This window comes from Aplysia californica, unplaced genomic scaffold (genome assembly GCF_000002075.1).
Source record: "Aplysia californica isolate F4 #8 unplaced genomic scaffold, AplCal3.0 scaffold00140, whole genome shotgun sequence".
Lineage (NCBI taxonomy): Eukaryota > Metazoa > Mollusca > Gastropoda > Aplysiida > Aplysiidae > Aplysia > Aplysia californica.
In genome coordinates, this window is record NW_004797410.1 from 440,226 (window position 1) to 452,851 (window position 12,626).

The window sequence follows — 12,626 nt, forward strand, 5'->3', positions numbered from 1 at the left end:
TTCCAGACCCCATTTCCCATCTATTTTCTTGCTTACAGTCCCCATATTTTAGAAAAAAAACTTGAAAAAACCACACCAAAAGGTCAAAGTAACACACCAACTGATGATAGTACTTAACAGAAGACATAAAGTTCGTGTGTCATATTTCTATGTAGTTGCAAAATTTCAACATAACGCCTTACACTAATAAATTGCAACATTATTCGTAAATCATTGGGTAGTACCACTTTCGGTAATGTAGTATTATTTCCTCCTAGATTCTTACTTGATGAATAAATTATATAGAGAATTGTTAAGTGTCTTTCTATTATTATAATGTCTGATAAGAATAAGTTTTGAGTTTATCATGTTTATACTTGAGAGCATCGCCCTTCTCTTTTCACGAAATTTACTTTCACTGATTTACGCCGAGCGTAAATTATCTGTACCAAAAAGACTTGCTTGCATACGTATCATTTTGATTATTCAGATTAATTAAACAACAAGTAGATGCTTTGTCCATAAGATAAAATGTTAATACTTACACATAAAGAAACGTAATGCTCTTTGATACAACTGTCTTACATTTTTATTTTGAAATCTACTTTCCCATGTGAAACGTTGTTTTAGCTGGAATTACTACGTTAAAACATGTAATATCACGTTTTTTATTTTTTATTTGATTGTTAACACATAAAAATGGAAATGATATACACATAGTTAATTTGTAAGAGTTCACAAGACTCGAGCCTTATCACGCCTCAAACACTTTGCTCAAAATTATCGTAAGCACTGGCGTTGTTGTTTCTTTAAGAAAACGCTTGAACATGAGTATTTTATGTTTAAGTATTATGAAAGTACCAAAAGGGTTTTCAAAATGAGCATGTATTTTGTTCGTCTACGATTCTTGACGTCTGCCATGTTTTGTGACGTGTTCCAGAGGGGTTACCAGGGACGTGGCGGCCCGAGCCTGCGGGAGCAGACAGATGAGTACAAGGCTACCCTGACAACCAACGAAAGTGACGCTGCTAAGGTGAGTGGGAAGTGGGTGCTTGGTGGGTGCTCTGGTTTGGTTTGCTCCTTCTTTCCTATCAAACATCTATTGGTTTTATCGCTGTTCCTTCTTTTTTTTGGGTGGGGTGTTTGTTACTCTCTTGTATCACCTCTAATCTTCGGCATGTATATGACCTGGTTGCGTTTCCTTACTCTTACGTGGGTGGTTGGCGGGTGCTCTGGTGTGGTTTGCTCCTTCTTTCCTATCAAACATCTATCGTCCTTATCTCCTCTTCTTCTTTTTTATGTTTGTTACTCTCTTGTAACTTCTCTAATCTTCTGGCGCTCACATGACCTTATGCAGTTTCGAGCGCCATAAAACCTCTACTAAAACAAAACTAAACTTAGTCTTACGAAAGATGAGTGGGGCAATTGCACGGTGTTTTTGATGTCCATATCGACACAATTTAGGTCATCTGGGAAGTGGGTTTCAGCCCTGCGTGTCAGAGCCAGCACAGGCTGAGAGATATAAAACTTCCCAGCAGAAAGACAGATGAGATACCCGATAATAATTTTCCCCACAGGGGAATCGAACTCGGGTCTTCTGCGTAAGACAATGAAGCGTCTAACCGCTTCACCACAAATGGTCGGTAACAAGCGGGCTAACCCAGGTTTCAGGGGTTTCCAGAAGTCTTGACCTACACCAAAAAATGGGCATTGCTCTACCTATGGGAGATGTTTGGTTTCATTGGCGTATATATTTATTGTTTGGTTATAGAGAAAACTCTCCTTGTCTTTCAAAGAAACTGAACAAGGGGGCAAAAACTTTACCGTCTATTTCCTACAACCAAATATTGGTTTAGGTGGATGTGAAAAATGGATGAATAGATGAATGAATAAACAAGTGGTTAATGGACGATCACACGAGTAAATACATACTCGAAATAAAACGTACACAATAATCATTGCTTGAATTGGTAAGTGAATGGATATAATTATTATATTATGCAAATACAGTCAAACCTGCTCTAACAGCCTCCTGTATTAGACCTTCACCTGTGCAAACGCACATTTCCCATTTCTTCCTTTTCGCTTAATTTACATTATAATGACACTGTGTAAGACAGTTACTTGTCTAAGACGGCCACTTTTCTCCTCGACACGATTTGTTGACCGTCTTAGACAATTTCTTCAACTGCAGTTACGTAAACGAATACATGAATAAATAAGTAAATGGAAACAAGCATAAACGAAGGAGAAAATGAATATTTAACGGGCAGAGGAATGAAAGAAAGAGAGGAAAATAAATTAGAGGGTATTTGTTTGTCATGATCATTTTTTGAGAGTTGTACTTCAGTGGCCAGTGGTAAAAAGTTTTCCTTTATCACAGGGAAGAAAAGTCTGTTTACTTCTGTTGACATCGATTATATCTCCCCATCTAGTCTTGTACGAAAGAACACAAACCAACTACCATTCTGTCTTTATATTAAAAAAGTAATGCTTCGCAGTTTGTTACAGTTATCTGGCCTCCACCCTTCTCGACACTTCTATTTTGGCCAATGCTCCCCTTTGCTCACTCTACAGTTATTTACCTATTTGATATTTCTTGTTCCTCCTGCGCTTTTATCAAGACTGACTCCCCCCCCCCCCAAAAAAAAAACAAAAAAAAAACATTAATTAAAAAAATAAATAAATAAAAAAATAAAAAAATAAAAAAATAAATAAAAAAATGAAAAAATAAATAGATCTATATCTAAATAAATAGATATATTTTTTACAAAAAGTTGTTAGTTTGGATTAGACTGCGCGTTATGATTTTAATCAGTTTCTGGGATGAATAGGCGCTGAACATTGATCTTGGCGATCTTGAAGATTCCTGCGTACCGGACATCGATGGTCAGTCGGTTCTTGTTAGGAAAAACTTAAAGAAGTGGGATGATCTAGATATAAAACCGTATTCAGTGAGTATTGTTCAAAGGTTTTGTTCTGAAGTATTTCAGTTTCAAGAGTTCTTGAGGTGCTTCGAATAGTATTGCATTTTAAATTTTCAAGTTGCATTCAACAAATTTGATTTTCTGGTACAGAGTTCATGAAGTTTTAATTGTTTATATTTTCATTCTCGGGGTACTCTTTTAAATAAGTGAGAAGTTAGAAACGAGTTTTCTCAAAATTATTTTGGTTTAAAGTAAATGATCTTGAGTATTTTAATGGGACCTCCGCTTGTCATCAAATTATGGCAGGGCAGCTACGATGCAAATATTTTTGTTTCAAAAATAGTATTGTCTTCCCAATTAGCTCATAGCCAAATTTTGTAGTCCCCGTGCTGACCCACTAAATTTTATTACTCACTGTTTGTTTTTGATAAGGTCTAAACCCTTCTAGCTGGACTGCAGGAACAGGTTAGTGTAAAAATAGGGGGGGGGGGGGGCAAAAAAGGGGAGGGGGGAGTTGATCTGATGGTTGAGTAATAAGCAAAAAAGAAAAAGTAAGGAATGAGGTAGATATGATACATCGACGTAAATATCTCACGTGCATATCTTTTTTTCACTCTTAACAAATTTACGTCTCCTACCTTTGCGCATTGGACTTGATTACCCCCCCCCCCCCCTCCCTTTCCAACCACCCTTTTCCCCTGGCCATCCGCCCATGTCCCAGTCAATCCCATAGGGACTATATGGGTGAGAATAAGTAAGTATTCTAACTCAGTTGGTTCTGATAGATTTGGGTCTTTGGGGGGGGTGGGGGGTGGGGTGAGGGGAGGGGTTTGCGATAATATGGTGGAAAGGGTAAACTACGAACTTGTCGACTTTAAGAAAAAAAGCAAGTTAAACTTACAATGAAAAGAAAGAAGCAAACTAAACGTGGCGTATATTGTTCACCAGCTGCAGAAGATCAAGGAGAGGAACAATGAGTACAACCAGTTCCTGGCCAGCAAGGCGGAGAACCAGGGCAGGAAGAGGTCAGGACAGGTAAGACAGGCGCGATCCCAAACCGCTCCCTCAGAATTACAAAGTTCTCTCTCTCTCTCTCTCTCTCTCTCTCTCTCTCTCTCTCACACACACAGTTTTGGCCGTTTTGAGTTACTATGACCATGAGATTAAAAACCAAATGTTTTATCCCCTCTAGTAAAATCTTGAGATAATTCTGAGTCGTTATCAAGATATTCAAAGAAATGCTTTCGGAAAAGCTTGTCTTGATGTGAAGCTTAAATGTTTTTATGTCGAATTTCTCAAGCTAGGTACTGAGCAGATAGAACTTTGTAATTCTGTGGAAGCGAAATGTTATGACAGACGTTGTCATGTGCACTTTATCTGGAATACCTGAAGGTGTCATATCTGACTCAAAGGTAGACGTTTATGGACCCTTCTTCCTTCACGGTCGCGAAATCCCCTTGTACTTTCTGTTATACCCAGGCCTGTCCATGTTTTAACGTTTTCCGCCCATGTTACTCTTTGTCTTTCCCGGGCTCTCCTGCCCCACATCCTTCCTTGAGGAACCTCTTTCACAATGGTCTGGTGCCGTTTTAAATGACCAGAGTATTGTTTTTTTCTACATTGTGTACTTTACTCATCGATTATTGTTTGAAAGTTGGATGGCAGTAAGAACATTACTAGCGTCTGTGGTGTAGCGGCTAAGTGCTTCGCTGTTGCACGCACACAGGAGTCGTGTTTGATTCTCCTGTGAGGAGAATTTTTATCAAGTATCTCCCGTCCGTCTGTTTACTGGGACGTTGTATCCCTCTCACTCGGGGTTAGCCCTAATAGGCAAAATCGAAGAAGCCCGCCTCTTATATGATATAAATAATGTCGATGGGGGCGTAAAATGTCTACAATTACAAGAAAAAAAACTTCCTTCGTCCCAGGGAGGAGTGCTCTTAAATATGACGCTACACAACCTCGAAATCACTGTTTGAAAAAATGAATACAAACTACCATAGTGTCCAATCTCGGAGTCCAATTCAATCGGAATCAAACAGTATTCTAAAAACAATGTAGGTTTATGTATCACTTGGGCGTCCTAAATCTTTGGTGTTAATGGAATCGTTGTATTTTCGGGGAGTTAAAAAAATATTAGTAGTTCCTGAATACTGTGCATAAGTATATGTCTATATTCTATTTTTTTTCTGTATTAACGCTATTTCATTATGTCACTCTACCACTATATCAATCTCTGTCTCTGTTTCTGTCTCTGTATCGGTCTCCGTTTCTGTCTGTCTGTCTGTCTGTCTGTCTGTCTGTCTGTCTGTCTGTCTGTCTGTCTCTCACAAATACACACATACCCACGTGCACTCACAAGACAACACAACCCTCCGGGGCAGTGCCACTGACTGTAGTGTCTTTTGGCCATTCCCAAAAGGGGGACATTTCTCGTTCAAGCTCAGTAGAATTGTAAATGGGCTGATTCATCATGTCTCGCTCATAACTGTGCCTGATCTGCAACAGGGAACTGCTGCTTTTTCTTTCCTAATCCTTACTATTGTCATTTTCCTCTACTTCTTGTGTATGTTCGTCATTCTCTTGTGAACTGCTATTTCCGGGGTGCCTTGATAGTCGAAGCAGACCTTGTGCTGTTAAAGCTAGAGAGGTGAGCAGAATAAGTCTGATTCCCTGTAAGGACTTATCTGTTGACACCCACCCCTTGGCGCTCATATGACCTTATGCAGTTGCGAGCACAGTAAAACCCTCTACTTAAAAAAGACAACAATGACACACACACACACACACACACACACACACACACACACACACACACACACACACACACACACACACACACACACACACACACACACACACACACACACACCACACCACACCGTGACACGTTTGGATGCAGATACTTAAAATCGACCGCTTACTTTCGCAACCGCATACGCACTCACGCACAGGTACTTATTATAGAAACACAAACAACCACACGGTTCTTTGTGCCTCTATCCTTTCGTTGTCTGTCTCCACCCAGTTATTCAGTCACTTGTGTTTGAATAAAAGAATACAGATAAATAAACAAACAAACAAACATACAAACAAAAACTTCCGACCCCCCCCCCCAGACAACTTCAAAATAACAGAAGAGAAAAACATAGGCTAAGAATAAGAAATTCTTCTTCTTCTTCTTCTTCTTCTTCTTCTTCTTCTTCTTCTTCTTCTTCTTCTTCTTCTTCTTCTTCTTCTTCTTCTTCTTCTTCTTCTTCTTCTTCTTCTTCTTCTTCTTCTTCTTCTTCTTCTTCTTCTTCTTCTTCTTCTTCTTCTTCTTCTTCTTCTTCTTCTTCTTCTTCTTCTTCTTCTTCTTCTTCTTCTCCTCCTCCTCCTCCTCCTCCTCCTCCTCCTCCTCCTCCTCCTCCTCCTCCTCCTCCTCCTCCTCCTCCTCCTCCTCCTCCTCCTCCTCCTCCTCCTCCTCCTCCTTTTTCTTCTTCTATCCCGTGGTTGGGGCACCGTGGGGACACCACTGCATATTCTGAAAACCAGCTCTCACCATCTATTGTTGTCCTCTGCTTTCCTCAGATTGTCACCCATCGTCTTTCCTGTCCACTCTGTAATATTGTCCCCCCATCTCCTTCTCTGCCTTCCTCTCTTTCTCTTTCCTTGTACGGTTTCTTGCAGGATTGTTTTGGCAAGTTCTGTGGATCTTGTGACATGCCCATGCCATTTTAATTCTCGCCTCTTCACTGTGGTCATGCCCCACTGCGTTGGTGATTCTCTTTCGTACCTCAGCATTTGAAACGTGGTCTTTTTACGAGATGTCAAGGAGTCTGCGGTAACATCTCACCACTGTGGTCTGAATCTTTTTCTCTAATTCTAATGTTAGTGTCCACGACTCGCAGGCGTATACAAATATTGAGATGACCAGTGAGCGCTTTAGTCTGATTTTTGAGTGTGTGATGTTTCTGTCCCTCCAAATAGGCTTCAGTTTTGACAGCGCGGCTGTTGTTTGCGTGATATAAGAAATTACGATATTATTATTCCACAAAGTTAATTCTAGATTTATCTCTATCGTTCATCCAGGAACAAGGTACTTTCGCTACTCTGCCGGGCTTGCGGTATTCCAATTCTGCTCAGGTAAGTTGTTGTATGCTCCTGACCTTTGATTGACTTATGAAGTTGCACTGTTGGACGCACTACTCTTTCCATACGGACAAACGCGCAACACAATCTCAAGAAGGCATTGCTACATATCGAAGAATGAAGAACGACTCCATTCTTCTTGTTGGTTACATAGTATTCCTATGTAATCTACTTATCATCAGGCTTTCATGTTGTTTTTTGGAGGGTCGGAAAAAAGGGGGGGTAGAAAGGGGGGTGAAAGGAATAGGGAGATATGTAGGGCATAAACTAAAAGAGTAGCGCAGTAATGACGTGTGTGGTGTGTGGTGATAACTTTATGTTCAGTTTTGCATGCATTTTCTTGTTTGCTCTCTTCTGAGTGGAGTGCATTTTTGGAGACATGATTTCAGTTTTCGGCATCCATATAGCCGCTTATTTCGAATCTATTATGCAATTTCAAGGCTTTCCAATGGTAGTCTTATTCTAAGACGAAGATTGTATTCTAAAATATATTCAGAGACTTGTAGGGATTTTTTTGTTCTGAATTATATTGAAGTGCATTTCTGTTATTGCATTACACTGAGCTATATTGGTAGAATTTCTGATAACTTTGATATTTAGTACACAAAGGATACACATGGCTATGTGTACATTGCCTTGATTTCATTTGGTTACTTTTGAGGACGCTTAAGTTTACTTGTTTTACTACATGCCAATGGAGTTAAAGAATTTGGGGAAAACGGACATTTAGGCTAATTCTTGGTATAGAAAGGATCCCTTCTGAATTCAATGGTTATTTTTTTTGGTTTTTGTGTGAGTTTGTTTACGAACTAGACGTGCCATGTGTGAAACATTTTTTATCGTTTTTTGTTTTTATCCCTTTGAATACTTTTTTCCTCATATGCAGAAGGTAAGAGAGGAATATCCTTCGATTTTTCTTTCTCTCTTTTTCATCATTCGAGATATTACAAAAGAATGTTTTTGTATGCCTTGAATTTTTACATTATTACATCATGTACTCTTTTTAATATCAGTTATGCATCCTAGAATAGATTCACAAGAGTAAGTCTAGCTACCCGTAGTCCCAGCATTAACATTATTTATTTCGCCCAGCGGCGGTCTCGGGTTGTTTGTCACCGTACAATATGAAAGAATGTCACTTGGCGTTGGAAGCACCTAGTCGCTGAATCTACCTAAACTATTCTGTTTTGCCTTTTTTGGGATGAAGTTCTGTGTCCGGTACGTTACAGTGTATAGGCATGCGTCCATTTAATTATATTTTTCTCGAAATCTCAGTTTCTTGGTTAAAATCCGAACCTGCCCCAAACTCCCAAAATGAAAATTAGACGGACAGACATAGCATAGAAAAAATAAAACAAAAGAAACAACACCCCCCCCCCCCCCCAAAAAAAAAAAATTTTTAAAAATGACACAGCTACAGACCTGTTGCATCGCGCATTCCACCAGTGGGCGTTGAAGAGCATTATAATGCCTTTAGCTATTATGGCGCCTGGCACCCATGACTCACCCGTATGCGGGAAAGTTGATGTTATATCGCCCTAATGTCACAGAAGATAGATGACGTTTTTAACGCATATTTTCTTTGCTTCTATCACCCGTTTCATGGAATTACTCCATAGTTTCTGCCTGTTAACGACAGATGTATACAGATGTATAGAGTTCTTTTCAGTTTAGTGTAGACTTTGTCAATGCTAGAAAACAGCGACGGCTTTCTCCCATTAGCGCTAACGGCTTATATTATGTCTCGTATCTCAAATCTTGGCAGACCAAAGGTTTAATCCTGCTTGTAGAATTGATTGCATGATTTTGATTGTGCCAAGATGTATAATATTTTTCACTTTATACTGTTTACTGTTGTGATGGTGCGGGAAGTAGATGAAAGTCAGTGACTACGTTTCTGTTTTTTTAAACATATTTATATTTTCGTCTATAGTCGTTAGTATAGAGAATTTATTTTCTAAGTCTTGTTTATCGAATGCAACTGTTACAAGGAAATGCTACCAGGAGCAGACTAATATTATTCCAATTATATGTAAATCGATAGTGAATTCCGTTATAAAAATTATTTTTCTTAATGTCTTTTCCTCAAGTTTAAAGAGTTGGAAGGTTTCCATACGATAATAATGGCATGCTACTTTCTTCGTTTTTAGAGTTTAAAAAATGTTTCCAGAGAAGTCGGTCTTCGGCATTCTGAACTTGCAGAATCTTTTTGGATAAGATTGTTTTTCACGACTTTGGCAGGCAACAGATCAAATAATTGTACCAGAGTCTCTCGATTACTCAGAATAGCATCTCCTGGTCAAAACAGCCTGACTTTTAAATTATTTAAATTGTGTCGACAAGGCGGTGTTAAACATTCATTGTAATCCTTGTTAGCCTTTCCAGAGAACTGACTGACTCTGACCAAGTCCTTAGACTACCTCTATTTGTGGTTTTACTTTGGACATTTGCTATGGTGGGGGGGAATGAGTACATTATCATATTGCTTTTACGGCTCTGCAGGGACAGTTGTTTTTTTTTTGGTGGGGGGGGGGGGGGGTTATTTTGCTTCTTTTTTCTTTTAGTATAGCTGCGTTGACAACACTGTTTCGTTTTGTTTTTTTAATTTATGGTGTAATACCCGTAGTCATATATATATATATATTGTCTCTCTATATATATATAGAAGACATGCAGTAGACAAAGAATGGAATTGCACTTTGGAAACATTCTCTGGAAGCATGTTCTGTTGATTGAGAAAACTTTCTTTGCACTATGGAGTTTTCCTGGTATATAAATAACTCAGTTGGTATCTAATTAGATTATGGTACAGATACAGTAGTTGTTCGCATCTTCAACATGATTTTTAAAACCTTTTGTTGTTTGTTAATTTTTCATTTTAATCCGCCCTCGTGGCTGAGTCTTGTCGGGTCGGTGACAGGCATTCATTGAATCAGAGGTCCCTTCTGTGTAAGACAGCCTAACTTTGTTGGAAAGAGCTGGAACAGCTCATTGTGTAATCCCAAAGACTGTTTGATAGATCTGTTTTAAGGACGCTGCTCGTGATAGCATGACCCGTTAGCTCCTTACGCTGGAAATCCTAGTTTTTATTTCGTTTCTACATTTGCATGACGAAGCTTTGTAAAAATCTCTTTTGCATGTATATTTTCATATAAGCCTCTTTAATTTAATTGTTTAACTTTCTAACCTGCCATTTTACATCACTTCTTTGTCACTGGTGGTGCAGGCGGACGGAATGTGTAGACATTCTAAATTCTCACTCTATTTCCTTGACAGAATGGTGACCCCGAAAACTGTCATCTTTTCCTTCTCTACACTTCTGTCTGTTCTTTACTGAATGTTGTGTGTCATCTTGGACGTCTCATCTCTGTGACTTTGACCTGGGATATGTCAATAATATATTGTAGTGACACGGGGAGTGGAGGAACGCCAAGGGCACAAGTCATGATTATGTCTTGTGTGTACCCTGTGCTGGGGTGTAGTAAATAAGACTCTCTCTTGCAATAGGCCTGAATGTAAATGTTCGAGATGTGATCGTTATAAAGTTTTAAAAAAGTATGTTCTCTATGGATAGTGTGTAAATGACAATAAAGTATTCTGTTGCTACCTGACAGTTCTGTAGTTCCTGTACAGTTCTAAGTACAATACTATTTGCCTAGTTTTCTTTGATAGAAGCTGGATCGTAAAGAAGAGTTTCTCGTTGAACTTTTTGGCCCGAGTGAAACGATCTTTAGGAGGTGGCGAGGAGCTGAACCAAATTGTTCTAGCAGGCCTAGGGACTGCCTGCATAATCAGCTATTTAAAAAGAAATTATCCTCTGATCACATAACTGATAACAAATAAGAAAATATAAATGTCTTGGTTCTCATTCAAATTTTAAGCTTTTGAAAGACACTGGTAATAATAACTGTCTCTGGAGACAAGTGTGTGATACTCTATCTCACCTCAAGCTCCCGTGCTTCCCTAAAGACTTAGCATGTCTTTCTCTTCCATTCAAGGCTACAGCACGTCCATCCTTATTGTGTCTGCCCATTTCTCTCTCATTTTTAATGTTAACCTGCCATTTTCTAGTTGATGCTTTCATTGCCGTTTGTCCCTTTGTCTGTGTTTTTGTCTATTGTTTCCTTTTTCTGTCCTTTTGTGGGGCAGCCCTTGCGTTTTGTTCTCTCTAATCCAAGCTCCCCGGTTCTTTCTTTCCGTTCGTATTGTTCCCCATGTCTTCCCTCTTTGTTTCTTGAATGAGTTTGTCGTTTCGTTTCGTAAACTTCCTTTGCGGTTTCAAACTGTCAAATAAAACAAAACTCAATAACACTCGTGCTTATTGGCAGTTATACCTCCTGGTCTCAACTCGACTTTTGCCTTCTTCTAAAATGTTTTCACTCAAAATGGATGTGATTTTACCACTTTAAATGCTCAGGGCATCCCTTGCTTTCCCATCTGTCTGTCATGTACAGCCCAGAATGAGCCTCCCATGTTTCATTGACTTTCATTCAAACTTAACGGATACCAGGTATTGCCGTTTTTACTGGCTTTCTCTCTCTCTCTCTGTACTTAATCGATAACAGTGATATAATATTATTTCCTTAAAGGAAGAGCAATATGACATGCACTTTCCCTCCATAGAATTGCCGTGACATATTCTGATAGTTATTAAACATATATTTTCAAAAAGAACCTGCCCTTACAACAAAGTTTCTTTTTTTCCAGCCGTGTGTTTGTTTTACCAGACATACCGTGTCCTTGTGTGTGTCATTTACACAACGTGTCTGCGTGTTTTCATTAGGAATCTTTTTGTATTTCGAACTGTACTTCTTTTATTAGCAGAAATGCCAAGACAATAGTACTGATCGTATTGAAGTGAATACCGTCATGTCCGTCTCTATGTACCCAGAGAGTCAGTTTTGGAAAGCTAACTTAAAACGCATGCGTGCAATTTAATAACACTTCATCGTTTATTTATACATGTTTTGATGATTTACGTCTGAGAAAAAAATAAAATAAAAAATAAAATCATGTGGTTATTTGGTCATTGTTCTTTTTGGAAACAGAAAAGGGAAATGGAAGATGAGAGGAACAAGGAGTACAACGAGCTGATGCGGAACAAGATCCAACAGGTAAACATTTGGTAATAGTGATAGTACCAACAGCTGCAAAGGGTCAACGGTGACGAGAACCTCAATTGCATATAATGATAACGGGGATAATGATAATACTTTTAATAAAATAATGATATTGCGATTATATCTAATGATGATGATGCCTTTCTAGTTGTTCCCCTTTCTCTGGCCTTTCCGATTTGTGTTCACCGCACCTTTTAGCATTGCGACGTGGGTGTATGTACTTTGGTTTCTACAGATAGTGTAGTCATTAGTTATTTACATTATTTTTTGGAATGTTCCCGAGGAAGCCCGTGGAGGGGCGTTGAACATGTTATAAAATAGTTTGAAAATCCTACCAAGTCTCAACTTTTTAAAATGGTGTATGCAATGATGATGACGATGATGATGATGATGATGATGATGATGGTGATGGTGGTGGAAGCGGCGGCCTTTCTCTCTCTCTCTCTCTCTCTCTCTCTCTCTCTCTTGG

The 12,626-nt window shown here is 38.9% G+C and overlaps 1 protein-coding gene across 1 annotated transcript in view; it reads left to right on the plus strand.

Moving 5' to 3' along the window:
- The window catches only part of LOC101856096 (centrosome and spindle pole associated protein 1), a gene marked incomplete in the record, with an annotated part of 163,640 nt that overhangs the window by 67,468 nt on the left and 83,546 nt on the right, over positions 1-12,626 (plus strand). Inside the window, 6 exon segments of the mRNA XM_035969359.1 lie at positions 920-1,012; positions 2,814-2,933; positions 3,855-3,941; positions 6,978-7,031; positions 7,924-7,926; positions 12,086-12,151. Of these exon segments, the coding sequence (XP_035825252.1) occupies positions 920-1,012; positions 2,814-2,933; positions 3,855-3,941; positions 6,978-7,031; positions 7,924-7,926; positions 12,086-12,151 (423 nt within the window).